Source organism: Rissa tridactyla, chromosome 4, assembly GCF_028500815.1.
Source record: "Rissa tridactyla isolate bRisTri1 chromosome 4, bRisTri1.patW.cur.20221130, whole genome shotgun sequence".
Lineage (NCBI taxonomy): Eukaryota > Metazoa > Chordata > Aves > Charadriiformes > Laridae > Rissa > Rissa tridactyla.
In genome coordinates this window covers 2,332,277-2,359,186 of record NC_071469.1, presented here as the reverse complement: position 1 = coordinate 2,359,186, position 26,910 = coordinate 2,332,277, and the positions used below count along the sequence as shown (strand labels likewise).

The following is a 26,910-nucleotide window of genomic DNA, read 5'->3' as shown; positions in this document are numbered from 1 at the left end:
GTGGGGGGCGAGGGGGAAATGGTCCATGATTTAAGGAGCGGGGGGGGGGTGGGGGGGCAGCACCCAGTAAGGCAATGGGGGCGAGGGGGGAGCTGCCAGAGGGGCGGCCAGCCCTCCAACGGGAGAAGGACCCAGCTTGGGGGGGGGGGGGACGGGGGGACACACATGGGGACAAGACCCCAGGGGGGGTGGGAGGGCTCGGGGGACCCTGGGGCGCAGGCATGGTCCCTGGGGGGGGGTGTCCCCGAGTTGGGGGGGGGGGGGGGGGGTTGGTCCCTGAGGGGAGGGGGAAGGGAGAGGGGTTTTGGGGGGGGGGGGGGGGGGAGGGGGGGCTGATGTCCCTAGACGTGGCCGTTCTCCAGGCGGCTGAGCTGCTCCTCCAGGCGGGCGATGCGGTGGCCCTGCTCGGCCACCAGCGCCCGCAGCGCGGCCACCTCCTGCAGCACCTCCTCCAGCCGCCCGCCGCCCCCCTGCACGCACAAAACCAGCAAGCACATAGACCCCCCCCCACCCCCCGTCAGCCACGCCCACCCAGAGCCACGCCCACCCAGGACACCCCCCCCCCCCCCCCTCCCCTCCCCCCGCCACACCCATCTAGGGTTGGGGGGGGGGGGGGTGTGTGAGCTAACCATCACCCCCACCCACTTGCCCAGCTTGGCCCCACCCACCCCCCAGCCCCACCCCCCAGAGACCCCGCCCACTTTATAGCCCCACCCCCAGACCCCACCCACCACATAGCCCCACCCAAAGAGACCCCACCCCCTTTATAGCCCCACCCATTCCATAGCTCCACCCACAAAGACACACACACACCCCCCCCGGAGCCCCCACCCACTCCATGGCCCCACCACGCAGCCCCCACCCTCTCAGCCCCACCCCCAGAGCCCCCCCACACCCCATAGCCCCACCCAGAGACCCCACCCACTCCATAGCCCCGCCCATAGAGACCCCACCCAAGGACCCCACCCACTCCATAAGCCCACCCCCACAGACCCCACCCACTCATAGCCCCACCCACAGCCCCCACCCACTCCGTAGCCCCACCCAGGGACCCCACCCACAGAGACTCCACCCACCCCATAGCCCCGCCCATAGAGACCCCACCCAAGGACCCCACCCACTCCATAACCCCACCCCCACAGACCCCACCCACTCCACGGCCCCACCCACAAAGACAACACCCACCCCATAGCCCCACCCATAGAGACCCCACCCACTCCACAGCCCCACCCAGGGGCCCCACCCACACAGACCCCACCCACCCTATAGCCCCACCCACCCCATAGCCCCACCCATGGAGACTCCACCCAGAGGCCCCACCCACTCCATGGCCCCACCCACCCAGACCCCACCCATAGAGACCCCACCCACTCCATGGCACCACCCACTCCATGGCCCCATCCATAGGGACCCCACCCCCGCCATAGCCCCACCCCTAGAGACCCCACCCACAAAGACCCCCCCCCCCCCACCTACCGTGTGCGCCGAGGGGAGGGTGCCCAGCGCCGGCGGCGCGCTGAGGCGGGCGGGGGGCGGCGGCGGGGGGCGTGGAGGGGGGGGGTGGTGGCTCCGGCTGGGGGGGCGGCGGCGGCGGCTGGGGGGGGGCGGCTCTCGTGGAGGAGGGAGCGGGCGGCTGACCTTGAGGTCCCGCTGCTTGCTGGGGACGTAGGCCTGGCGCAGGGACACCAGCACCGGCCCCGCCGTCCTCCCGCCACCCACTCCTCCGCCTCCATGGCCGCCTCGGGGCCCGCCGTGTCGGGGTACAGGTCGTCCTGGAACAGGTCAGACTGCGCGCCGTCCGCCCCCCCCCCCGCCCCCCGACAATGTCAGAGGGGACGGTGGGACCCTCCGGGGACACCCCCCCCCCCCCCCACCACCACCCAGGTGCTGCGTCCTCCGCAGAGACTCCCGCGTAGACCCCGCAGGGACCCCCCCCCCACACCCAGGGACCCCACGCGGCCCCCACAGGGACCCCCACCCAGCCTCACTGGGGACCCCCCCCCCACACCCAGGGACCCCACGCGGCCCCCACTGGGACCCCCACCCAGCCTGATTTGGTTTCCCCCCCCACCCAGGCACTGTGTCCTCCATAGGGACCCCACACAGACCCCACGGGGAACCCCCCCCACCCAGCCACCCAGGTCCTGACAGGGACACCGCCCAGCCTGATTGGGGACCCCCCCACACCCAAGAACCCCACAAAGCCCCTACAGGGACCCCCACCCAGCCTGATTGGGGACCCCCCCACACCCAAGAACCCCACAAAGCCCCTACAGGGACCCCCACCCAGCCTCGCTGGGGACCCCCCCCACCCAGGCACCATGTTCTACCCAGGGACCCCACAAAGCCCCCACAGGGACCCCCACCCAGCCTGACTGGGGACCCCCCCCCACACCCAGGCACCATGTCCTGCCCAGGGACCCCACACAGACCCCATGGGGAACCCCCCACCCAGCCACCCAGGTCCTGCCCAGGGACCCCACCCAGACCCAGCCTGATAGGGGACACCCCCAGACCCAGGGCCCCCCCCCAGACCCCACGGGGAGCCCCACCCAGGCACCGTGTTCTACCCCAGGACCCCCCCCCAGCCCTCACTGGGACCCCCACCCAGCCCGATTGGGGACCCCCCCAGGCGGGCCACCATGTCCTTCCCCACATACCCCACGCAGCGCCCCCCCTGGGGACCCCCACCCAGCCACCTCCCCCTGCCCAGGGACCACCCCCACCCTGCTGCCAAGCCCCGAGGACGAAGTGGGGGGGGGGGGAAACCATCCCTGTCCCCGCCACCCCCCACCGACCTTCCTTGGCACCGTCATGATGATGGGCTCACACTTGCGCTCGTGCAGCTTGTAGAACCTGCGCGGCGGCGGTGGAGGGGGGGGGGGAAGTAAAGGGTGGGGAGGTGGAAATGGGGGACGTGTGTCCGTCCCCCCCCCGCCTCACTTTGTCCCCGCCGTGTCCCCACCTGGCGATCTCGCACTTGCTGACGTCCAGCCCCCGCTTGGGCATCCAGCCCATGCCCCGCTGGGGCTCCTTACTGGTGAAGGTGTTGAGGAAATGGATGTAGGGTGGTTCCTCCGTGATCTCGAAGTACCGGATGCTCGAGTCCCCCTGGGGACAACGCCGTTAGCGGGCTCCAGGGGCGGCGGGGGACCGTGGCGAGGCAGGGGGGGGAGCAGGTGGCACCGCGGGGACGTACCTTGCCACAGACGTAGACCACGTTGGTGTCCGGGTCGTAGAAGGGCAGCAGAGCCCCGTTGCTGGAGTCCAGCTCCTGCAGCCCCATGGGCTCCTCCAGGTTCTCCTGTGGGGTGGAGGTGGGGGGTGAGCCCAGGGGGGACAGCCCGACACGGTCCCCTCGGGACCCCCCGGGGTGGCCCTCACCATGTCCCACAGCGCCAGCTGCCGCTCGCTCATGCGGCTGAAGCCGGTGGTGAAGATCTTGCCGTCGGCCAAGAAGATGGCCCGCATGGGCCGAGCCCCTTCGTGCGCCCGTTCCTTCTCCTGGCGAGGGGACAAAAAAGAGGGGGGGGGGTGTGTGTCACGGCACCGTCACAGCACCCCGGGGTGGGGCAGGGGACACCCAAGCGACAGGGGAGAACGGGAGGGAGAAGGGACGCGGGATAACGAGGGCCACCAGGCGACGAGGGCAGAGCTGGGGGAGGTTTCTCTCCATGGCCCAGGGGACACAGCGGGGTGACGGGTCCCCCCCCCACCCCCCCCCCCTCGCCCAGGGGACTCACGGCCACCACGGTGCCGCGGCGGGGGTCGATGACGCGGACGCTCTTGTCCTTGCAGGCGGTGCAGAAGCGGGCGCCGTCGCGGCTCCAGCTGACGCTGTAGATGAGGTCGGGGTGCAGCCCCTCCAGGCGGTACAGCTCCTCCGCCGTCCCCACGTTCCAGATCAGCACCACGTTGTCGCAACCTGGGGACCCCGAAAGGGCGTTGTCACCTGGGGCCACGTGTGTCACCCCTCTCGCCCAACCTCCCCCCCCCACAAAGCCCCTACCGGCGCTGAGGAGGACGTTGCGGGCGGTGGGGTGCCAGGAGATGATGCCCACCCGCTTGGAGTGTCCCTCCAACACCACCACCGGCTCCGTCAGCGGCTGGCTCAGCCCGTTCTCGGGGATCTGCCACACCTGAGGGGGACAGAGAAGGGGGGGACAGTGGCCAAAGGGAGGGGGACGGCGGCCAAAGGGCTTCCCCCCCGAGCCGTGCCCGCCACCCCCCCGGCCCCGGCCCCTCACCATGACGGTGCAGTCCTCCGAGCCGCTGGCGATGACGTGGTCGTTGTGGGGACACCAGTCGATGTCCAGGACGGGCCCCGTGTGCCCGCACACCGTGGGGTACGACTTGTCGATGCGCCCGGTCTGGGGACAAAGTGACAAAAGTAAGACAGACGGCTGGAGGCGGAGGTGGGGGGGGGCAGCACGGACACCCCCCCGCCGGCCACGTCGCCAGCCCGGTGTCACCTTGTGCAAGGGGAGGACGAGGAAGGCGCCGCCGCCGCTGGCCTCCACGATGATGGCGAGGAAGGCCGGGTTGACGGCGCAGAAGGTGCTGTCCCAGGTGACCCGGGAGACGCGGATGTCATCGTAGCACTGCTCCGTCTTCACCGGTTGCCCGAAAACGTGCCGGAATTTACTCTGTCGCACCACCTTCCGAAACGACATGGCTGGGGAGCGCCCCAGGGCCGGGGGTCAGCGCCGGCTGCGGGGGGACGGACCCCAAGGATGTGGGGCAGAGCCCAGGCAAGGGAGGCAGGAGGTGACACGGGGCACCCCCCCAGGGGATTGTCCCCGTCGCCCGCCCCGGGTAAAGGGCGGCTCGGCCCCTCCCGGGAGCGGGAAGCCAGGGCTGCCCTGTTGCCCGCTGGGCAAACAAACCCCTCCCGGCCCTGCCCCATGGTGGGGGGCTCGGGGGCAGGGGGGGGACGGACACGGGACAGGAAGCATCCCACCCGCGACAGGGACAGGGCTGGCCCCTCCAGAGATGGGGACAAGGGGGGACCCCTGGGTAGAGGGATGGGGACAGAAAGGGGGGCTCTGTCGGGTCAGGGGACAAGGGGATGGGGACAGGGGTGGCCTTACCCTGCAGGGTAAGGGGACAGGGGTGGGGACAAGGTTGGGGACAGGGGTGGCCCTCCTGGGCAAAGGGATGGGGACAAGGACAGAGATGGGGACAGGGGTGGCCTTACCCTGCAGGGTAAGGGGACAGGGATGGGGACAAGGACAGGGATAGGAAAAGGGATGGGGACAAGGACAGGGACAGGGATGGCCCCGATGAGTAAGGGGACAGGGATGTCCCTGCTGGGTAAGGGGACAAGGATGGGGACAAGGACAGGGACAGGGGTGGCCCCGATGAATAAGGGGACAAGGATGGGGACAGGGATGTCCCTCCTGGGCAAAGGGACAGGAATGGGGACAGGGATGGGGACAAGGACAGGGACGGGGTGGCTCTGCTGGGTAAGGGGACAGGGATAGGAACATGGATGGGGACAAGAACGGGAACAAGGGTGGTCCTGATGGGTAAGGGGACAAGGATGGGGACAGGGGTGGCCCCAACGGGTAAGGGGACAGGGATGGGGACAAGGACGGGGACAGGGGTGGCCCTGTGGGTTAAGGGGGCAGGGATAGGGACGGGGACAGGGACGGGGGCAGGGATGGGGACAGGGATGGGGACAAGGACGGGGACAGGGGTGGCCCTGTGGGTTAAGGGGGCAGGGATGGGGACGAGGACGGGGACAGGGGTGGCCCCAATGGGTAAGGGGACAGGGATGGGGACAAGGACGGGGATGGGGGCAGGGATGGGGCCAGGGGAGGGGCCGGGGCCAGGGCTGACCCCCCGGGGAAGCGGATGGGGGGCGCCTCGGCGGAGAGTGCCCGGGGCCGGGGATGCCCCCCCGGGGAAGAAGGACGGAGGCGGGGGGGGACGGGAGGGACACGGACGACACGGGACCTCGGGGGACAGGGCCGGGGTGGGGACCGGTGTCCCCAGGCCCGGGGGGGGGTGGGGGGGGGTGGGGGGTGGCGGTGCGGTCCCCGCACTCACCGGGGCCGGCGGGAGCGGGCGGCGGCGGCGCGCGGGGCCGGTGGCGGAGGCGGGAGGGGGCGGGGGCAGGAAGTGACCGGGGCCGCCCCGCCCCGCCCCGCCCCGCGCGTGCGCACGGGAGATTGGGGGGGGGGGGGAGCCGGTACCGGGGCCGGGGGTGGAACCGGGGAAGGGGGGTGGAACCAGGGCCGGGGGGGGCGCGTACCGGGGCTCTGCCGCCGTCGGGGCAGCGGGAGCCGCCACGGCACCGGCGAGGGGGGGGGACGGACCCCGTGGGGCAGGGTCACCCCGTGGGGAGGGTCCCCGTGGGGAGGGGACACCTTGGGGGGCAGGGTCCCTGTGTGGGGCAGGGTCCTCATGGGGCAGGGTCACCTCGTGGGGAGGGTCCCTGTGTGGGGCAGGGTCGCCGTGGGGAGGGTCCCCGTGGGGCAGGGTCACGCTGTGGGACACGGTCACCCCGTGGGGAGGGTCCCCACGAGCACGGTCACCCCGTGGGGAGGGTCACCGTGGGGCAGGGTCCTCATGGGGCAGGGTCACCTCGTGGGGAGGGTCCCCGTGGGGCACGGTCACGCTGTGGGACACGGTCACCCCGTGGGGAGGGTCCCCACGAGCACGGTCACCCCATGGGGAGGGTCACCGTGGGGCAGGGTCACCCCGTGGGGCAGGGTCCTCATGGGGCACGGTCCCTGTGTGGGGGACAGTCACCCCATGGGCACGGTCACCCCGTGGGGAGGGTCATCATGGTGCATGGTCACCTCGTGAGGCAGGGTCCCCATGGGCACAGTGTCCCCGTGGGCAGGGTCACCCCGTGGGGCAGGGTCACCCCATGGGGCAGCGTCCCCATGTGGCACAGTCCCTGCGTGGGGCACGGTCACCCCATGGGGCACGGTCACCCTGTGGGGCAGGGTCACCCCATGGGGAGGGTCCCTATGGGCAGGGTCCCAGTGGGCAGGGTCACCCCGTGGGGAGGGTCGCCGTGGGGCCACGTGGTGGCCGGGCATATGTCCCCCATGGGCACCCACTGAGCCCAGCCTGTGCCACACTGTGCCCCACATCCCCACGGGTGGCCGTGCCCCACCGAGGCCCCATCTGCGTGGGTGGGCACGGGACGTGCTGGGGGTGACCCCAGCCGGGGGACGGCGGGGACATGGGGGACACCTGGCCCTGTGCCACCCCACGGCCGTGCTGGAAGGGGATGGGGGGGGGACAGCTCATGGACCTGCAGGTGGGGACACCATGGGCGCCTCGGATGACGGGTGGGTGACAGCAGTGGGTGGCTCAGGGGTGATGGCAGCAGATGGCACAGGGGTGACAGTGGAAGGTGGGACAGTGGTGACAGTGGTGGGTGGCACAGGGGTGACAGTGGAAGGTGGGACAGTGGTGACAGTGGTGGGTGGCACAGGGGTGACAGTGGTGGGTGGCACAGGGGTGATGGCAGTGGGTGACACGGGGGTAATGGTGGTGGGTGGCACAGGGCTGATGGCAGCAGATGGCACAGGGGTGACAGCAGTGGGTGGCCCAGGGGTGATGGCAGTTGGTGGCATAGGGGTGGCAGGGGAGGGTGACACGGGGGTGGTGGCAGTGGGTGGCACAGGGGTGATGGCGGCGGGTGGCACCGGGTTGGCAGGAGAGGGTGGCACAGAGGGGAGGGTGGTGAGCGCCACGTGGGCGGGGGGGGCGGGTGGCACAGGGCTGACGGTGGCAGGTGGCACGTGGGCGAGGGCGGCGGGTGGCAGGTGGGCCATGAGGGCGGGTGACAGGCGGGCCAGCAGGGCGGGTGGCAGGCGGGCCAGGCGGTGGCCGGCGCGGGTGCCCAGCAGCAGGTAGAGGCAGGGGTTGAGGCAGCTGCCCAGGTTGAAGGCCAGCCCCAGCAGGTAGAGGAGGTGGCCGGGGGGCTTGGGGACAACCAGCTGCAGCAGCTGGGTGACCTGGAAGGGCAGATGCAGCAGCACGTAGGCGCTCAGCGTGGCCGCCACGATGCGCTGGAAACGGGCCGGCGGGCGGCCACCGTGGCCACGCCGCCAGCGGGCCAGCAGCAGGGCGGCTCCGTGGCACGTCACCACCACCCCGAAGGGCAGTAGCCCTTCCACCACCACCTCCAGCCACCGCATGGGGACCTCCCAGCTCCCTCTCCGGCTACGGCACACCGCCAGGCCGGCCATCACCTCCTCGGCTGCCGACAAGGCCGCGTCGGGCAAGCTGCAAACCCCCGCCACTAGCCACGAGCCCAGGCACAACGCCGCCGGTAAACGGGCCGGTCGCCGGCACCGGTACCAGAGTGGGGTGGCCACCAAAAGGCAGCGGTCCAGGCTGATGGTGGCTAGTAAGAAGAGCCCGCTGTAGTAGCCCAAACCGTAGAGAAACTTGTGGAGGCGGCAGAGGTGGGTGCCCAGCACCCATATGTGGCCGTGGGCCACCGACCAGATCTGCAAGAGGGAGTTGGCCAGGAAGAGGAAGTCGGAGGTGGCCAGGCTGAAGATGAAGGTGGCCAGTCCTCGGCACTGCAGGCGCCAGCCCGTTAGCCAGAGGGTGAAGGCGTTGGCCGGCAACCCCAGCGCCGCGCAGGCCACCATCAGCTGGCCGTCCCACATCAGGGTGCCGGGGATCCATGGGGACAGGGTGGGGGACAGGGTAGGGGACAGCGTGGCGTTCCATGGCTCCATCGCCCGGGCTGCGGTTCTGTGGGCACCACGGGTGGCTCAGGGCTGCGGGAAGGGGTGTCACCCCCACCCGGGTCACCCCCTCCAGTGTCACCCCCTCCCGTGTCACCCCATCCTGTGTCACCCTCTCCTGGCTCATCCCCTCATGGGTCACCCCCTCCCAAGTCACCCCCTCCCATGTCACCCCCTCCCGTGTCACCCCATCCTGTGTCACCCCCTCCCGTGTCACCCTGCCCCGCAGCACCACGCCATTACCCACCCAGTGTCCCCCCCCCCCACCTCGCCCCACCGCAGCCTGGCTTCCTCCTGCCCTGCCTTCATTTCGGGGTGCCCCCCCCCGATGCCCCCCCATGGCATCCCCGTCCCTCCCCCCCCCCGGCCACCCCATGCCCACCGAGGCCATCACACCCCGGCCAAGCCTGGGGACACCCTGCCTGGGGTGGGGGGGGGGGTGTCCATGTCAATAATTAACGTAGGACCTACCTTAATGGCGGGGAGGGCTTGGGCGGAGGCGGCGGGTGGGGGGCACCCGGCTGTGGGGTGCCCTATATGTGGGAGTGGGTGGGAGGGGCTGCAATTTCGAAGCTCCTCCCACTATCCCCCCCCCCCTTTGGCAGTGACCCCCCCAAATGTCCCCTGTCCCCCCCCAGCACTGACCCTGTGGGCAGCTCTGCGGGGAGGGGTGGGGTGGCTCCAGCCGTGCCTCAGTTTCCCCACCCAGTGGGGGGGGGGGGGGACGGACAGACGCGTGGGGCGCTCGCTCCCCATTATCAGGCAGGACGGAAGCAGCCCCGCTATCGCTGCTTGGGGACGGTGACATGGAGCAGGGGGGACAGCCGGGGGACAGGACCCCCCTTCTCACTCCTGGCCACCCAGTTCTGGCCCCGTGGGGCACGGGGTTGGGGGTCCCGGAGCCCCCCGGCTGGGGACATGGGGACACATGCGTCGTGGCCATGCCAGCGGGGGCTGGTACGGTGGCGTGACAGTGTCCCCGCGATGGCATCTCCCCATCACGCGCTGGCTTCCTGCTGCCACCCGCCAGGCAGATGCTGAGCCAGGCTGATGGTATCACGGTGACACAGGGCGGGGGGGCCGGGGCCACCACGGCATCCAGCGATGTCACATCCCGGCTGGGGGGATGGGTCCCCGTGCTGGGGATGGGTGTCTGGGCTGGGGACACGGGTGGCGGCCATGGGGTGAGAGTATTGGGGACGTTTGTTGGTGCTGGGGACACGGGTGGTGGCCACAGGGTAACGGTGTTGGGGAAGTGGGTTGGTGCTGGGGACACTGGTGGTGGCCATGGCATGAGAGTGTTGGGGACACCGTTTGGTGCTGGGGACATGGGTGGTGGCCTTGAGGTATCAGTGCTGGGGACATGGGTTGGTGCTGGGGACACGGGTGGTGGCCATGGGGTAAGAGCATTGGGGACATGGGTTGGTGTTGGGGACACGGCTGGTGGTCATGGCATGAGAGTGTTGGGGACACCGTTTGGTGCTGGGGACACTGGTGGTGGCCTTGAGGTGTCAGCGCTGGGGACGTGGGTTGGTGCTGGGGACACGGGTGGTGGCCACGGGGTAACAGTGTTGGAGACATGGGTTGGTGTTGGGGACACGGCTGGTGGCCATGGCATGAGAGTGTTGGGGACACCGTTTGGTGCTGGGGACATGGGTGGTGGCCTTGAGGTATCAGTGCTGGGGACATGGGTTGGTGCTGGGGACACGGGTGGTGGCCATGGGGTAAGAGCATTGGGGACATGGGTTGATGTTGGGGACACGGCTGGTGGCCATGGCATGAGAGCGTTGGGGACACCGTTTGGTGCTGTGGACACTGGTGGTGGCCACGGCATGAGAGTGTTGGGGACACCGTTTGGTGCTGGGGACACTGGTGGTGGCCTTGAGGTGTCAGCGCTGGGGACGTGGGTTGGTGCTGGGGACACAGGTGGTGGCCACGGGGTAACAGTGTTGGGGACATGGGTTGGTGTTGGGGACACAGCTGGTGGCCATGGCATGAGAGTGTTGGGGACACCATTTGGTGTAGGGGACACCATTTGGTGCTGGGGACACTGGTGGTGGCCTTGAGGTGAGAGTGTTGGGGACATGGTTTATTGCTGGGGACACAGGTGGTGGCCACGGGGTAACAGTGTTGGGGACATGGGTTTGTGCTGGGGACACTGGTGGTGGCCATGGGGTGAGAGTGTTGGGGACGTGGGTTGGTGTTGGGGACACGGGTGGTGGCCATGGCATGAGAGTGTTGGGGACACCGTTTGGTGCTGGGGACATGGGTGGAGGCCTTGAGGTGTCAGCGCTGGGGACATGTTTTTTTGCTGGGGACACTGGTGGTGGCCACGGGGTAAGAGTGCTGGGGACACGGTTTATTGCTGGGGACGCTGGTGGTGGCCTTGGAGTGAGAGTGTTGGGGACATGGGTTGGGTGCTGGGGACATGGGTGGTGGCCTTGAGGTATCAGCGCTGGGGACATGGTTTATTGCTGGGGACACTGGTGGTGACCTTGGAGTGAGAGCGTTGGGGACGTGGGTTAGTGCTGGGGACACGGGTGGTGGCCGTGGGGTGCCGGCGTTGGGGACGTGGGTTGGTGCCGGCGCAGGGACCCGGAGGATGTCCCCAGGACACGTGCTGGGGACCCGGCCGGTGGCTGGGGGTGCCGTGGCCGTGTGGCTCTGCCCCGGCGCGAGGCCACGGCCGGTGACGGGCGCCCGGTTGCCGTTTCCTCCCGCTAATCGCCGCTAATTGGCTTTGCCCTGCCAGGGGCCAGGGAGCCCACGGGGGAGCGGCGGGGGGGGGGGGGGCGCGGGGGGGGCCACGTCGGGGCGTAAGAGGATTTTCCGGGTCCTTCTTAAGGCTCGGCCACCGCAGGGTCCCGCTCCCTGCCCGCTGCCCACCCACCCCCGGCCCCATGCCACGCTCCCGGGGGGACAAGGGGGCCCCCAAGGACACGGAGACCCCAGGGAAAGGGAAAAGGGGGGAGGGGGGGGGAGAAAACCCCCAAAACCCCCGAGGACGGTGGCCCCCCGGCTACCAAAAGCCCAGGCTCTGAGTCCCGGCAAGGCGGCCACGGGCAGAAGAACGGCAAGAAGGGGCCCGGGGACCCCCACGCCGCGGCCACCAAGACCTACTCCCCCTTCCTCAACACCGTCTTCGGCAAGGTGGGGACAGCCGGGCAGGGGACGGGGACAGGGTCGGGGGGGGGGGGACACTGGGGACAGAGGGGTCGTGGGGATGAAGGTGCGGAGGGGAGGCTCTGGGACCCAGGGGATGGAGGGGACAATGTGGCACTGGGGACAGGGACCCTGGGGAAGGAGGGGACAGGGTGAGGGACACTCTGGGACCCCGGGGAAGGAGGGGACATGGGGCACTGGGGACGGGGATGGGGTGTGGGGGGACATTGGGAACGGAGGGGACATGGGGACGAAGGCAGGGAGGCTCTGGGACCCGGGGGATGGAGGGGACAATGTGGCACTGGGGACAGGGACCCTGGGGAAGGAGGGGACAGGGTGAGGGACACTCTGGGACCCTGGGGAAGGAGGGGACATGGGGCATTGGGGACAGGGACCCTGGGGATGGAGGTGACATGGGTCACCGGGCACAGGGTCGGGGACAGGGTCGGGGACAGGGTCAGGGACAGTCTGGGACCCCGGGGATGGAGGGGACAAGGGGCACTGGGGACAGAGTGAGGGACACTCTGGGACCCCAGGGATGGAGGGGACATGGGGCACAAGGGACAGGGTCAGGGATGTTCTGGGACCCCAGGGATAGAGGGGACATGGGGCACTGGGGACAGGGACCCCGGGGATGGAGGGGACATGGAGGTGCTGGGGAAGGTCCTGGGGATGTCCTGCAACATGTGTTGGAGGGGACACGGGGCACTGGGGACAGGGTCAGGGACACTCTGGGACCCTGGAGATGGAGGGGACACAGGGCATTGGGGGTGGTGTTGGGGACACTCCAGGACCCTGGGAACAGGGGGGGACACGGAGGCGCCGGGGATGGGATTGGGGATGCTCTGGGACCATGGAGACGGGGACATTGGGGACGGGACTGGGGACATTCCGGGATGGGAATGGGGACACTCCGGGACCCTGGGGATGGAGGGGACATGGGGGCACGGGGGATGGTGTTGGGGACACCCCGCAGCCTTGGGGGACACCCAAGAGGACAGCCTGGAATGGGGAACGCGAGTCCCCCGCCCTCGGCAGCACCCGTGGGTGCCAGGGGGCAAACCGGGGGTCCCGGGCTTGGGGGGGGGCCCAGGGTGGGTGGCAGGAGAGGGGACACGGGGGCCGGGGCAGGGCAGGGCTTTGCTTCCAATCCCTTTAATCCCTCCCGCCGGAGTTAATTTTGGCCCACGCTTAACGAAGGTGACACCGCGGTTTGCTGGGGTGGGGAGGGGGGGCGGGTTGGGGCTGAGCCGGGGCTGATTCTGTCCCCCCCCCCCCCGTGTGTGTGTGTGTGTGTGTGCACGCCTGGCCCAGGAGCGGGAGCTGTCACCAGAGGAGCTGGACGGTGAGTAATGGGGGGACAGGGGGGGCACGGGGGTGCTGGGGTGGGCTGGGGGCATGGGGGGGCACGTGCCATGGAGGGGTCTGCCATGGGGTGCAGTGCCATGGGGACACGTTGTCATGGAGGGGTCTGCCATGGGGTGCAGAGCCATGGGGACACGTTGTCATGGAGGGGTCTCCCATGGGGTGCAGTGCCATGGGGTGCAGTGCCATGGGGACATGTTGTCATGGAGGGGTCTGCCATGGGGTACAGTGCCACGGGGACACATGCCATGGAAGGATCTGCCATGGGGTGCAGTGCCATAGGGACACCTGCTATCGAGGAATCTGCCATGGGGACATGTGCCGTGGAGGGACCTGCCATGGGGCACAGAGCCATGGGGACACGTTGCCATGGAGGGGTCTGCCATGGGGTGCAGTGCCATGGGGACACATTGTCATGGAGGGGTCTCCCATGGGGCGCAGAGCCATGGGGACACCTGCCATGGAAGGATCTGCCATGGAGTGCAGTGCCATGGGGATACGTTGTCATGGAGGGCTCTGCCATGGGGCACAGTGCCATGGGGACACATTGTCATGGAGGGCTCTGCCATGGGGTGCAGTGCCATGCGGACACATTGTCATGGAGGGGTCTCCCATGGGGCGCAGAGCCATGGGGACACCTGCCATGGAAGGATCTGCCATGGAGTGCAGTGCCATGGGGACACGTTGTCATGGAGGGGTCTCCCATGGGGCACAGTGCCACGGGGAAACATTGTCATGGAGAGATCTGCCATGGGGTGCAGTGCCATGGGGACACGTTGTCATGGAGGGATCTGCCATGGGGTGCAGTGCCATGGGGACACGTTGCCATGGAGGGGTCTGCCATGGGGTGCAGTGCCATGGGGACACATTGTCATGGAGGGCTCTGCCATGGGGTGCAGTGCCATGGGGACATGTTGTCATGGAGGGATCTGCCATGGGGTGCAGTGCCATGGGGACACGTGCCATGGAGGGATCTGCCATGGGGTGCAGAGCCATGGGGACACATTGTCATGGAGGGGTCTGCCATGGAGTGCAGTGCCATGGGGACATGTTGTCATGGAGGGGTCTGCCGTGGGATGCAGTGCCGTGGGGTGCAGTGCCATGGGGACACGTGCCATGGAGGGATCTGCCATGGGGTGCAGAGCCATGGGGACACGTTGTCATGGAGGGATCTGCCATGGGGTGCAGTGCCATGGGGTGCAGTGCCATGGGGACACGTTGTCATGGAGGGGTCTCCCATGGGGCACAGTGCCACGAGGACACATGCCATGGAGGGGTCTCCCATGGGGTGCAGTGCCATGGGGCACAGAGCCATGGGGACACCTGCTGTGGAGGGGTCTGCCATGGGGCGCAGAGCCATGGGGCCACGTGCCACAGTACCGCATGCAGGGAGGGACCTGCCCGGGGGTGCCGCCGTGCCTGGGGGACGCCCACGCCTGACGGGGTGCGTGTCCCCGCGTGTCCCCGCGTGTCCGGGCAGAGCTGCTGGATGCCTTCAAGGAGTTCGACACGGACCAGGACGGGTACCTCAGCTACAAGGACCTGGGCGCCTGCATGCGCACCCTGGGGTACATGCCCACCGAGATGGAGCTCATCGAGATCTCCCAGCACATCAAGATGAGGAGTGAGCGTGGGGCCGGCTGCCGTGGGGCTGGGGAGGGGCCCGGAGGGGCAGGGGATGGGGCGTGGGGAGCTAAGGTTGTCCCTTTCCTCTCCCGCAGTGGGCGGCCGCGTGGACTTCGAGGACTTCGTGCAGATGATGGGGCCGAAGTTGCGGGAGGAGACGGCCCACATGGTGGGCGTGAGGGAGCTCAAGATCGCCTTCCGTGAGGTACGGCTGCTGCCATGGGGGACCACGGCCACGGGGGTGACCACTGGCATGGAGGGGACAGTGACCACGGAAAGGCCATGGGGAGAACATGACTATGGGGGTGACCACAGGCATGGAGGGGGACAATGACCATGGGAAGACCATGGGGAGACCATGACCATGGGGGGATGGATGGTGATCATGGGGGTGACCACAGGCGTAGAGGGGAACAATGACCATAGGAAAACCGTGGGGCGACCATGACCATGGAGGGATGGTGACGATGGGGGTCACCACAGGCATGGAGGGGACAGCGACCAAGGAAGACTATGGGGAGAACGTGACCATGGGGGAATGATGACCATGGGGTTGACCACAGGCATGGAGGGGGACAATGACCATGGGAAGACCATGCTGAGACCATGACCATGGGGTGGTGGTGACCATGGGGGTGACCACAGGTATAAAGGGGGACAATGACCATGGGAACACTGTGTGGTAATGATGGCCACAGGGGTGGCCACTGATGTGACCACAGCCACAATGGTGACCACAGGCATGGAGAGGACAGCAACCCAGGAAAGACCACGGGGGGACAATGACCATGGGGTTGACCACAGGCATGATGGGGACCAGTGACCATGGGAAGACCATGACCATGGGGGAATGGTGACCATGGGGGTGACCAAGGACATGGAGGAGACAGTGACCATGGGAAGACCATGGGGGAACAGTGACCACGGGAGTGACCGTGGGTATGGAGGGGGATGATGACCATAGGAAGATCATGGGGTGACCATGACCACAGGGAAATGGTGACCATGGGGGTGACCACGGGGGTGACCACAAGCGTGTAGGGGACAGTGAACATGGGAAGACCATGGGGAGACCATGACCACAGGGAAATGGTGACCATGGGCATGGAGTGGATGGTGACCATGGGAAGACCATGGGGTGACATTGATCATGGGGGGACATCAGACCATGGGGGTGACCACAGGCATGGAGGGGATGATGACCATGGGAAGACCATGGGGTGACCGTGACCACAGTGAAATGGTGACCATGAGCGAGCAGGGGACAGTGACCATGGGAAGACCATGGTGGGGGACAGTAGACCATGGGATTCACCACAGGCATAGAAGGGATGATGACCATGGGGTGATAGTGACCATGGGAGTGACCACAGGCATGGAGGGGATGATGACCACGGGAAGACCATGGGATCACCATGGGGATGACCAAGAACATGTAGGGGACAGTGACCATGGGAAGACTATGGGGGGACGGTAGACCATGGGGTTGACCACAGGCATGAAGGGGATGATGACCACGGGAAGACCATGGGGAAATGGTGACCATGGGGGTGACCACGGCCGTGGCGGGAGGGAGGGTGGTGGGGCCGGTGGGGAAGGTGACCCCCCCCCCGTGGGTGCCGCAGTTCGACGTGAACGGGGACGGGGAGATCAGCAGCGCGGAGATGCGGGAGGCCATCGCTGCACTGCTGGGGGAGCAGCTGAAGGCGCAGGAGGTGGACGAGATCCTGCAGGACGTGGACCTCAACGGGGATGGGCGCGTGGACTTCGATGGTGAGGCCCCCCCCCCCCCACACATCAGGTGGCTGGGGGGGGGCTGCGAAGCGTGGCCCAGTTGGGTCCCCTCACACCCCCCTCCCTCGCCCCGCAGAGTTCGTTATGATGCTGTCATCCCGGTAACGAAGCTTTGGGGCAGGAGGGGACCCCCCCACACACGGGGAACCCCCCCCCCCCCACCATCCTTGCCCAGCCGACCTGCCCAACCTCTCTGCCACCATTAGGCTTCAGAGTGAACGGCTGGAGCCGAGCCCGCATCTGGGAGTGGGGCAGACATGAGGCCCCCAACAGCCCCCCCACCCTCCCCAGGGGGTGGTGGCAGGGCCGGGGGGGGCAATAAATCCAATAAATCCTCAATCAGAGCTGGGGGGTGAGTGTCTCTTGGGGGACACAGGGTGACATGTGGGGAGGAGCCTCTCCCCAGCCCCCGCCCACCCCTCCAGGCTTGGGGGGGGGGGGGGGGCGTGGATACAGGCAGGGTTTGGGGTCACGTGGTTCCAAGCCCCGCTCTGCTATTGGCTGGACGATCCGCCAATTAATCCACAGCCCAATTAATCAAGGGGGAGGGAATATCAGCATAAAGATCCTCCCCCCCCGCAAAAACCCAACTGGAGGGTTGTGGCTCCACTGGGGCTCGAACCCAGGACCTTCTGCGTGTAAAGCAGACGTGATCACCCCTACACCATGGAGCCACCCCGGGAGGGGGGCTGGGGGGGGGGGCTCTGTGGCGCAAGGGGGAGCGCCTTGGACTTTTACCGACGGCCGGCACCAAAGTTCACAGGTTCGAGCCCCATCAGAGCCGCTGCTATGGGGGGGGGGGGGGGGGGGGGGGTGGAACCACACTACACATGAAACCCCCAGGACCAGTTTGGGGTGGGGGTGGGGGAAACAAGCCCCAAGGGCTGGGGGATCACCCCCAAAATATGTGGGGTCACGCCTTGGAGTTAACCCCCCGCCATGGATAGGTGTCCCCATGGGTCCAACCCCCATTTCCGGTAGCCCATGGCTCCCTTTTCTTGCAGGGAGGGGGTGTGTGGGGGGGGAACAACTGTCCCAGGGACCCCCAAGACTGCCCCAAGGGCCCACGGGAGGTGGCTGGGGTACACAGAGAGTCCCTCGGGGTGGCCAGGGCCCCAGCGATGGGGACAATGAGCCGTGTCCCCTGGGGAAGGGGGCCGGGGGGGCTAGGGTGGCACCTGGACCCCCCACCAGGGACATGGGGGGGGGGCGGATCACAATGGCAGCTGGGCACCCGTGGTGGCATCAGGGATACATATTGAGGTGCCCACGGCACCCCAACACCCAGGAGGATGAGGAAGGTTGGGGACCATGTGCCCACCCCCCCCGCCTTCCTCCCCCAGACCCCCCCCCGGAAGCTCAGCTGGCAAAGCATCACCCTCACCTTCTAATCTGAGGGTCCGGGGCTCTTGGGTGCTGCCACCCCCCCTTTTCTGGGGTGCAGGGAGCCCTGGGGGGGATCAAGTGGTCCCTCAGCTCCCCCCAGAGTCCCGGTAGTAAAGGGGGGGGGGGGGGGGGGGGGGAACACCACGATCAGCCTCCCCCCCCCCCCCCCACAGAGCAGGCACAGGCAGGTTGGGGCATTCACAGATTTTAATTTAAGTTGTTTTCCTGGGGGGGGGAGGGGGGAGGAGAGAAAAAAAAAAAAAAAAAAAAAAAAAAAGGCATCATACGCCCCCACTTTTCAGTTTTGGGGGTGCAGAAACACACACACACCCCCCCCGTCTCCCCCCACAGCGTATCTCCCTGGCCCCTGTAGTGTTTGGGGATGCGGGGGCCCCGCTGCCCCCCGGGGATGGGTGGGAGAGACGCACACCCCCCCCCCCCCCGCCCCCCAAGTCCTCGGACCATCCCCTGCCCTAAACAACCTCTGGGGAAGGCACCTGGAGGGGGGGGGGCTCTGCGGCCGGGGGGGCGGGCTGTGGCTGGGGGACACCCCAGGGAGGCTGGGTGGCCCCGCGGGGGGGGCAGAAGGGGACCCCCCCGCTCGCTCTCTACATATATATAATATATACCTATAGAACAGGCTGTGGGGCGGAGTCTGCACCCCCCCCCCCCCCCCCCCCGCCGCCGTGAGCACCCCAATGCCTGGGCGGGTGGGTGTGGGAGGCGGGGGGGGGGGTGGGGGGCCGAGAAGAACCGAAAAAATGGGGAGGGGGAAGAGACCAAGGCCAGCCTCGGGCTCGCCCCGCTGCGCCCACCGCCCCGGGGCAGAGCCAGCCCCTGCCCTCCCCGGGGGGCGTGGGGGGGGCGCTGCGAAGTGGATGGGATGAAGGAGACACCACCACACCCCCCCCCCACCCCAACTTCTGAGCAGGTTTTTTGGGGCGGGGGCGGAGGGGTGGAGGGTGGGGGGGGCCGGTTCCCGCTCCCCGCTCCGGCATCAAAGTCAGTTTGGATGGGCTAAGGCAACCCCGGCGGGCGAGCGCGGCCGACGGGACGGGCGGTTAAGACAGACGGACAGACAGACGGGGGCTCCCCACCCCCCCCCAGTGTGTGTGTGTGTGTGTGTGTGTGTGTCCCACCCCCCCCTTGACTCCGCCGGCTCAGAAAATGTCCGGGCACAAGGTCCAGTCCTGCTTCTCTTTGCTCTCCCAGTAACCGCCCTTGTAGACGTGCGCCAGCTCCTGGGTGACAGGGTCCTTCTTGCGCTCGAACCACAGCGGCTTGTAGGGGTCGTAGGGGGTGCCTGGGGCAGGATTGGGTTGAGGGGGGGGGGGGAACGACAAGGATGGGTAGGGGGGGATGAGAGCCGTAGGGCCAAAGCAGGGAAGGGGAGGGGGGGGGGGGGGTGGTTTGGGGGCCGTTTGTCCCCTTTTCCTTACCGTCCTCGGTGGCCCTGGCGGCTTCGGCTTCCCGTCTCTTGCGGGAGATGCGTTGTTTCTCTTCCAGGCGCTGTTTTTCGGCGTTGGCCTCGTCCCAGCGGCCGTTCTCCATCAGGCGCTGGTCGGGGCGCCAACGGCTGTCGGTGGGCGCCGTGCCGCTCTCCGGGGCGTTGAGCGTCAACGCCAGCTCCGAAAAGTAGTACATGTTCTCCGCGTACTTCCTACGCGCCGGGGAGGGGGCAAAAAAAAAAAAAAAAAAAAAAATAAAAAAAAAAGACCCTCACAGTCCCTCCACCGACAGGATTCACACCCAGCCCCCTCTCTCCTGCCCTTCGCCGGGGGTTGGGAACCACCCCCCCCCCACCCCCGCAAGCTCTGGGGTCGCTTTGTCCCATCGTCCCCCTCCTCACGGGAGCGGGTTCCTCTTCCACAGCAGCACCCGGCTGTCCTCGGCCTCGTGGGCTCTCTGCCGTCCTTCCGCTCCGTTGTCCCCAGCGCCCTGCGTCACCTTGTAGCAGTCCATCTTCTCGTCCCAGGTGCCCAGCAGGACAAAATGCACCTTCCCCGCGGGGTCTGTCACCTCCCCCGTGACCTGAGGGGGAGAGGGGACAGGCTCGACGAGGAGCTACGAGCACCCCAGGGCGTCCCAACGCTGTCCCTCCCCGTGCCCCTTACCTTCCTGGCCACGTCCCGCGAGAAATAGCTGTAAGGAACGAACTTGAGGTTGCACTTGTCGCCCGTCTTGTGGTTGACGATCTCGATTTCACCCGACTGCGGAGGGGAGGTGGGGGACGGTCACATCCAGCCCCCCACGGCCCTTTCCCTGGCACCGGAGGGGAAACTGAGGCACGGGAGCCCCGTCCCCGGGATTTCATCCCACCTGGTCTATCCAGAGCTTGCCCACGATGATGTTGTGTACGGTGGTGGTGACTTTTTTCCACGTGTAGTGGTTGCCGGAAGAGTGGAAGACGCAGTGGATGGTACCTGAGGAGGGAAAGTTGCGCTGGGAACGCTCCCCTGGATCCTGCCCGACCCACGGAGACCTTCGTGGACCCCAAATCCGCCCCACTCCTCGGCTCCGCGCAGCCGTCCTTCCCTTCCCCACGCCTCTACCCGCCCGCGGCGCTCACCCAGAGGCATGATGGAGAGGTATTTGCCCCGAAATTTGCTGGTGATTTTAATTTCCTGGCGAAGCGTCCAGCCGTGCTTGGAGTCGGCGTGGTGGGCAGCGGCCGGGGGGTGGTGGCTCACCTGGCCGGGAGAGGGGACAACTCAGCGCCGGCCGCCCCGAGGGGGTCGGCGAGGCCGGAGGAGCGGGGCCGACGGTACCTGCTCGCAGAGGGAACGGTAACCGTTCTCCTCCAGGCGATCCAGCTCAAAAGTCTCCCCCAGGAGGGGGTTGAAGGGTTTGCTGGTGCGGAAGACGGTGGTGGAGTAGGACGAGACGGTGAAGGCGGCCACGTAGCACAACTGCTCCAGCGAACTCTCGCATTTGGCCGCCCGGTCGAGCAGCTCGTGGTACTCCAGGTCCTCGGTCAGGCGCTGGAGCATGGACAGGGGCTCGTTGAAGTTCACCTAGAAGGAAGAGAGACGTAAGGGGGGGGGGGGGTTTCCGGGGTACCTGGCACCCCCCCGCCAGCTGCGTCCCCGCTCACCGGCATGGGGATCTTGGACAACTCCTTCCCGATGCAGTTTTTCATGATGCTCCAGAGGTTGAGGCTGTAGTTGGGTTTGTAGGGGATGCGGGTTCTCTTCTCCTTCTTGGTGTCTTCTACCTGGTGCTTGTACTGGGCGGGGGTGAGATAAGGGCTGCTGGGACGCCGCTGGGGACCCCCGATCCCTCCGCAGGACTGGGGCACCCCCGAACCAGCCTCGCAGCCCCCCCACCCACCCCCCCACCCCGCCGCCAGCCCTGTTCCTCCCGGAGCCAGCTCGGCACACGATGCCAGCAGAAAGTCGCCGTCCTACCTGCTCGTCCAGGCTGATGTCGCTGCTGGTGCCGCTGATGTTGCTGCCGGTGCGTCTTTTGTGGGGGGGGGAAAGAGGGGCAGAGTCAGTCCCGAGCGGGGTTTGGGGGGCAGGAAAGCAGCCCCCGCGCCCCGACACTCACTTGTGGCCCATGCTCTCCGGCATGGTGATGATCTCCGGGGCGTCGAAGAACTCGTTGTCGTCGTCTTCGTCGCTCAGGTCTCCTTTCGCCGGGCAGCACGGATCTGGGGAGGGGAGAGGGCAGTCGAGGCAGATTCCTCCCGGTTTCCCCCAGTGAGGCACTTGGGAGGGTCTCCCGTCACCGCCAGCCAGGCGAGGGGCCACACACCACCCCTGTCACACCGAGGGGTGGCAGCCAAGGCTTCGGAGGAGCAGGGACAGAGCCAGAAGGTTTCATGGGCGGTGGGACAGCACGCCGCCTGCTGCAGGTGCCACGGCCACTCGGCAGCGGGGAACAGACCGGCCAGACCTATCCCTCGGGGTCGGTGACACCAAGGACACCGAGCCTGGCTCGGGAAAAGGACGGGAAGCAGCTGGGGGTTACACCATCCAGACGGACCTGGACGGGCTCAAGAAGCGGGCCTGTGTGAACCTCATGATGTTCAACAAGGCCAAGTGCAAGGGTTGGGGCAACCCCCAGTATCCATCCAGGCCGGGGGATGAGGGGATGGAGAGCAGCCCTGAGGAGAAGGACTTGGGGGTGTTGGTGGATGAGAAGCTCAACAAGAGCTGGCAAAGTCCGACGGTAGCCCAGAACCCCCCACACCCTGGGCTGCATCCCCAGCAGCGTGGGCAGGGGGGCGAGGGGGGGATTCTGCCCCTCTGCTCCGCTCTGGGAGACCCCCCTGCAGTGCTGCCTCCAGCGCTGGGGCACCAACAGCAGAAGGACACGGAGCTGTTGGAGCGGGGCCAGAGGAGGCCCCGGAGATGCTGGGAGGGCTGGAGCCCCTCTGCTGGGAGGACAGGCTGAGAGAGCTGGGGGGGTTCAGCCTGGAGAAGAGAAGGCTCCGCGGAGACCTTCCAGCCCCTTCCAGGCCCTCAAGGGGCTCCAGGAAAGCTGGGGAGGGACTCTGGATCAGGGAGGGGAGCCGTGGGACGACGGGGAAGGGTTTTAAGCTGAAAGAGGGGAGACTTGGATGAGATCTGAGGAAGAATTCTTGACTTGGTGGTGAGCCCCTGGCCCAGGTTGCCCAGGGAAGCTGTGGCTGCCCCATCCCTGGAGGGGTTCAAGGCCAGGTTGGACGGGGCTTGGAGCAACCTGGGCTGGTGGGAGGTGTCCCTGCCCAGGGCAGGGGGTGGCACTGAGTGGCCTTTAAGGTCCCTTCCGACCTAAACCATTCTACAGCTCTACGATACCTTTGGCAGAGCCGCCGGTGCCGGGCGCGCTGGCGGGCAAGACGGTGGCCCCACGGAAGGCCCTCTCCAGGTGGTTGTGCTGCTTGGCCAGCTGCTCCAGCGTCTCCTCCAGCCGGATGCGCTGATCCCGTTCGTGCTGCAGCGATTTCTGCCACTTCTTGCTGTGGGTCTGGGCCAGCATCAGAAAATCCCGACAGGCCTGCGGGGAAACGCTGCCCCATCAGCGCACGGTCCGTGGGGGGTGTCAAAACCCCTCGGCGGACTTCCCCTGCGGCATGGGGTGCGGACTCACGTTGATCATGGCGTTGGAGGTGATGCGGAAGAGGGTGGCTCGTTCGTTCACCTGCTTGATCTTCTCGGTGCTCTCGGCCGGCAGGCGGAGGGTCTCCAGCTCGCTGAGAGAGCGCTGCAGGGCCGTGCCGTGCTTGGCGATCAGGTCGTTGCAGGTGCTCAGATCCTCCACTTTGCTGGACAGGGTGCGCAGCGTGCTCTGCAGTTCCGTCTTGTCCGTCTGCGACACCGACTCGTCACCGGAGTCATCTGCCAGCGGGAAGGGACGTTCGCGTAACCCCCTGGGGGTCTCCCTCCTCCCAGGAGATGGGGAAGAAGGAGAAGCTGCGTGCTGGGAGCAGCGGGAGCAACCTGCCCCCTGAGCCACACCAGGCTCTGACCACGGGGTTGCCAGGACGGGCGCAGCAGGAGCCCCCCCCACAACCCCCTGAAGGCTGGGAGCCGCACATGGAGCGCTCCCGGCCACCGCCACGGCAGCCTGGACGGCGACGCCACGGCCGCGGCGTGGCAGCTCGGAGCAGATGGCCGATTTTGCTGGCATGGCACAGGAGAGGTCACGCTAGTGAGGACGCGTGTGCCAGGCTGCTGGCGGCTCCTCAGCGGGGAAGCCGGCTCCGCGCCGGCACGGCCGCAGCGGCCAGGACAGCACTGCCGAGCTCGCACGCAGACGGCCACGGCCACCCCTCCAAAACCCCGCTCGGCGAGCGGCTGCCAGCGCCCCCGGGCCACCCGTTTCCAAGCCGGGTGTTCACGCAGCCGTGTCTCCGCACGGCCGGGTCCCGCTGCCAGCGTCGCCTGCTCTGCTGGATGCGTTGCGGGGGATGATTTAGGTCCGTAACTGGAGGAGCACCCGGCAAACGGGAAGGAGCTGGGATTCACTGGGGAAGGGAGAGCAGCAGGCACCGCCGAGGAAGCCCGAAGCCACATTGAAGAGACTCCGCAGTTGTCATCGTCCCCCCAACCGCCACCGCAAGCACCAGGCTCGCTCGCTTGTCTTGAAACGAAGACAATTCCCAGGGGATTTGGGATGTTTGCCCGTGAGGAAGAAGATGGGAGCCCTCGTCCCAGCAAAGCACCAAGCCCTCGCTCCTACATCACCGGGAGCTTCCAAAACCCCTAAGCACGAGGTGACGCACGGTGACCGAGCCGTGCAGCATCCCGCGCCCTTGTACTTTTGTTTTCTGCGCCGTAATCGCCTGGTTTGGGGAGTTTGGGAAAGCCCAGCGCAGGGCACCGGGATACCCGAGCCGTCAGAAGGAAAGCTGCGTTACTCCAAAGGAGAGCGCAGCACCGCGACCGGGAATGAGGGACGGACAGGGAAAAGCGGTGAGCGAAGGGGAAAAACACGTAGGATTGCTTTCTACGGAGCGGCAAAACAGCCCCTGGGTTGAAGGAGAGGGACCCATATGGGGCGTAGCAGGGGGTTGGGGTGTAGCAGGGGCTTGACACGTTCTCCCTGGCTCCGGGGGGATTCGGGGGGACACACTGTGATGGCACGCTGGCGGCAGGGCCATACCTGATTCCTCCAGCATCTTGACGGCTTTGGCCTTGGCCAGCTCCAGGGCGGTGACCCAACGTTGCCGCTCCACCTCCGAGCTGGCCTTCAGGTGGTAGGTCTGGGCCCCGCCGTTGGAGATGATGAAGTTGCAGGAATCCTCCACCGTGATGTTGGCTGTGGCCAGGTTGATGGTGCCGCGGCAAGTGTGCCGCATCTCCGCCTTGGATCTGCGCGGGGGAGGGCAGGACGAGAGGATGCTGAGGGGGTTGGCGGAAAGAAGTGACCCGTAGCCCAGCCCCGGTGGTAGCCAACCCTTGGGGGGGGGGGGGGGAGGTTGGCATTCCCCACCCCGCAGGCTGGGCTATTAATAGGGCAGCGGCTCCAGCCCCCGGCTGGTTTTGCCAAGCAGCCGGCGTGGGGTTTCACCGCCAGCGCCGGAACGGGGCCAAAGCTGGCAACGCCGCACCGGGGGGGGGAGGACTCAGCAGCCCCCAGGAGAGGCCTCGGGGGACCCACCGTGCTCCCCCCCGCCCCCCCCCCCCCCCCGGTGCCTCCCGCATCCCGGCACGGAGGGTGAAGTCCCCGGCGCCGTGCGAGGCCGTGCCAGCCTGGCACACCCCGTCCACGTCAGCGAGCCCGGGAGGGAGAGAAGGAGGGAGCCGCCCGGGACACCCCCAGCACGACCCCGGTGGACGGTGTCCCCCCCCACCCCTCCGCCGCCGAGCTGTAACCGGAGCCGGCAGCTGCCTGCGGGCTCCGGTTCCCCCATAAATAATTGAGGACCGGCCCCACGATCGGGCTCAGGTGTCCGTTCCCCTCGCCCACCGAGCCACCCACAGGGGAACGGGCCCTCGGGTGCTGGCCGGAGGGGGGAAACACCGAGACCCGGCGGCGGGGGCCCTTCCCCGGTGCGTACCGGTAGTAGCTGAGGAGGCCGTTGCTGAGCACGAACCAGCGGCGCTGGTAGCCTTTGATGTAGTTGGTCCATTTGAAGAGCCAGCCCTCCCGCGCCGAACCGGAGCCGGCGCCGCCCGACCCGGAACCGCCGCCCCCCGCCGCCGCCGCTGCCGCCGCCGCGCCCGCCCCCGGGCCTGGCCCGGCCCCGCCTCCCGCCGCCGGTGAGGGCAGGGCAGGGGCCGAACCGGGGGCCGCGGGCAGCGCCATGGGGCCGGGCAGCGCCGCCGGCCCGGGGCCCGCTGCCGCCGCCGCCGTGCGGAGCTCCGCCATCGCCGCCGCCGCCGCCGCCCCGCCGCGCTGCCGTCACCCGCCCCGCCCCCGGCCGCGCCCCATTGGCGGAGGCGGCCCCAGCGCGCACCGCCCCGGCCAGCGGATTGGTGGCACCGCCCGCGAGGGGCGGGGCCCGCGCTCCCGGTGGCTGCTGGCGGCGCTTGCGCCGAAGGGAGGGAAGCTGCGCGCCCCCCCTCCCGCCTCCTCACTGGTCCGCTCGCCCGTCTGTCAGCGCCGCGCGCCAATCAGCGGAGGCGAGCGGAGCCGCGCGTCACTGCCGTCGCGGCGCGCCGGGCTGGGCGGGGCCTAGGCGGCGGAGCGGTGACTCATCCCGTCGGGGTGGGCGGGACCTTCCCCCTGCTTGCGCTGCGATTGGCCACGACACCGTCCTGCCACCGGGGGAGGTGACCTCTGACCTTTGACCGGTGCCGGGGAGGGGACCGCTCCACCGCCCCAAGGCCTCAGGCTGGGCCCGGGCCCCGAGGGCCGGGACCTCCCCGGGGGAAAAGCGGGGGGAAAGGCAGGAAAGGGGAGGAAAAGGGGGGGGGAAAAGCGGGGGGGGGGAAAGGAGGGGGGGGAACCGAGGGCTTCTTGTCCGCTGCCCCCCCCCGCCGCCCCAATGCCCCCAGAGAAGGAGAGGCCACGCTCGCGGCAGTATACAATTCATCTTTATTTACAATACCCTATAAAAATGTAAATTTAGAAACTTTATTCTCATTAACCAGAACCAAAAACTGAAGGGGGGGTGGGGGGCGGGGCGGAAGGAAAAAAGGAAAAAAAAAAAAAAAGCACAAAGAAAAAAAAATAATAATAATAAATGAACTTTTCACTTGATCGGTCGGAGGAAAATGGGGAGGGGGTGGGGAGGGCAGGGGGAGCAGCCGAGGGGAGCTGGTTAATGCCAGGGTTGTAAAATACCTACATGTGCAAATCTCTTTTGTTTTCTTTTTTTTTTTTTTTTTTTTTAAAAGCAAGAGGAAAAAAAAAAAAAAAAAAAAAGTAAAATTAATACCCACCCTCCCCCCCCCACCCCATTCCCGAGGAGCAGAACAGC

The 26,910-nt window shown here is 67.6% G+C and overlaps 4 protein-coding genes and 1 non-coding gene across 5 annotated transcripts; 1 reads left to right on the top strand and 4 right to left on the bottom strand.

Moving 5' to 3' along the window:
• Window positions 1-321: 321 nt before the first annotated feature.
• On the bottom strand, window positions 322-6,145 carry CORO1B (coronin 1B). The gene is given in 14 exon segments (XM_054199147.1): window positions 322-470; window positions 1,477-1,557; window positions 1,560-1,628; window positions 1,630-1,706; window positions 1,709-1,787; window positions 2,799-2,856; window positions 2,966-3,111; window positions 3,200-3,304; window positions 3,385-3,504; window positions 3,744-3,925; window positions 4,010-4,139; window positions 4,248-4,370; window positions 4,473-4,675; window positions 6,052-6,145. Coding segments are annotated over 13 exon segments (1,500 nt in total). The 5' UTR covers window positions 4,674-4,675; window positions 6,052-6,145; the 3' UTR covers window positions 322-341.
• Window positions 6,146-7,262: 1,117 nt separating this feature from the next.
• Window positions 7,263-8,714, bottom strand: GPR152 (G protein-coupled receptor 152). The gene has a single exon (XM_054197739.1). It carries the CDS (start codon window positions 8,712-8,714, stop codon window positions 7,263-7,265), a length of 1,452 nt encoding a protein of 483 aa, XP_054053714.1.
• Window positions 8,715-11,623: 2,909 nt separating this feature from the next.
• Window positions 11,624-16,775, top strand: CABP4 (calcium binding protein 4). Its single transcript, XM_054200037.1, is given in 7 exon segments — window positions 11,624-11,695; window positions 11,697-11,873; window positions 13,200-13,230; window positions 14,731-14,874; window positions 14,972-15,081; window positions 16,502-16,649; window positions 16,747-16,775. Coding segments are annotated over 7 exon segments (711 nt in total).
• Window positions 16,776-17,271: 496 nt separating this feature from the next.
• Window positions 17,272-17,344, bottom strand: TRNAV-UAC (transfer RNA valine (anticodon UAC)). Its single transcript has one exon. It is a non-coding gene; the product is annotated as a tRNA-Val (tRNA).
• A 1,455-nt stretch (window positions 17,345-18,799) lies between these two features.
• On the bottom strand, window positions 18,800-25,859 carry OSBP (oxysterol binding protein). The gene is made up of 14 exons (XM_054200899.1): window positions 25,546-25,859; window positions 24,648-24,856; window positions 23,133-23,380; window positions 22,841-23,039; window positions 21,606-21,708; window positions 21,464-21,518; window positions 21,151-21,282; window positions 20,825-21,070; window positions 20,626-20,746; window positions 20,376-20,479; window positions 20,171-20,266; window positions 19,906-20,087; window positions 19,496-19,716; window positions 18,800-19,359 (listed from the first exon to the last, which is right to left on the bottom strand). The coding sequence occupies exons 1-14, from the start codon at window positions 25,854-25,856 to the stop codon at window positions 19,217-19,219; spliced, it is 2,370 nt and encodes a 789-aa protein (XP_054056874.1). The 5' UTR covers window positions 25,857-25,859; the 3' UTR covers window positions 18,800-19,216.
• Between the last annotated feature and the right edge of the window lie 1,051 nt (window positions 25,860-26,910).

Bases quoted from the DNA above. Each gene is read 5' to 3' on its own strand.
- OSBP (XM_054200899.1), bottom strand. From the start codon at position 25,856: ATGGCGGAGCTCCGCACGGCGGCGGCGGCAGCGGGCCCCGGGCCGGCG. The intron at 24,857-25,545 runs GTACGCACCGGG...TCCCCCGCGCAG, and splicing joins GGCCTCCTCAGCTACTACCG to ATCCAAGGCGGAGATGCGGC. The intron at 19,717-19,905 runs GTGAGGAGGGGG...CCCGGCGCGTAG, and splicing joins TGGAAGAGGAACCCGCTCCC to GAAGTACGCGGAGAACATGT.
- GPR152 (XM_054197739.1), bottom strand. From the start codon at position 8,714: ATGGAGCCATGGAACGCCACGCTGTCCCCTACCCTGTCCCCCACCCTG.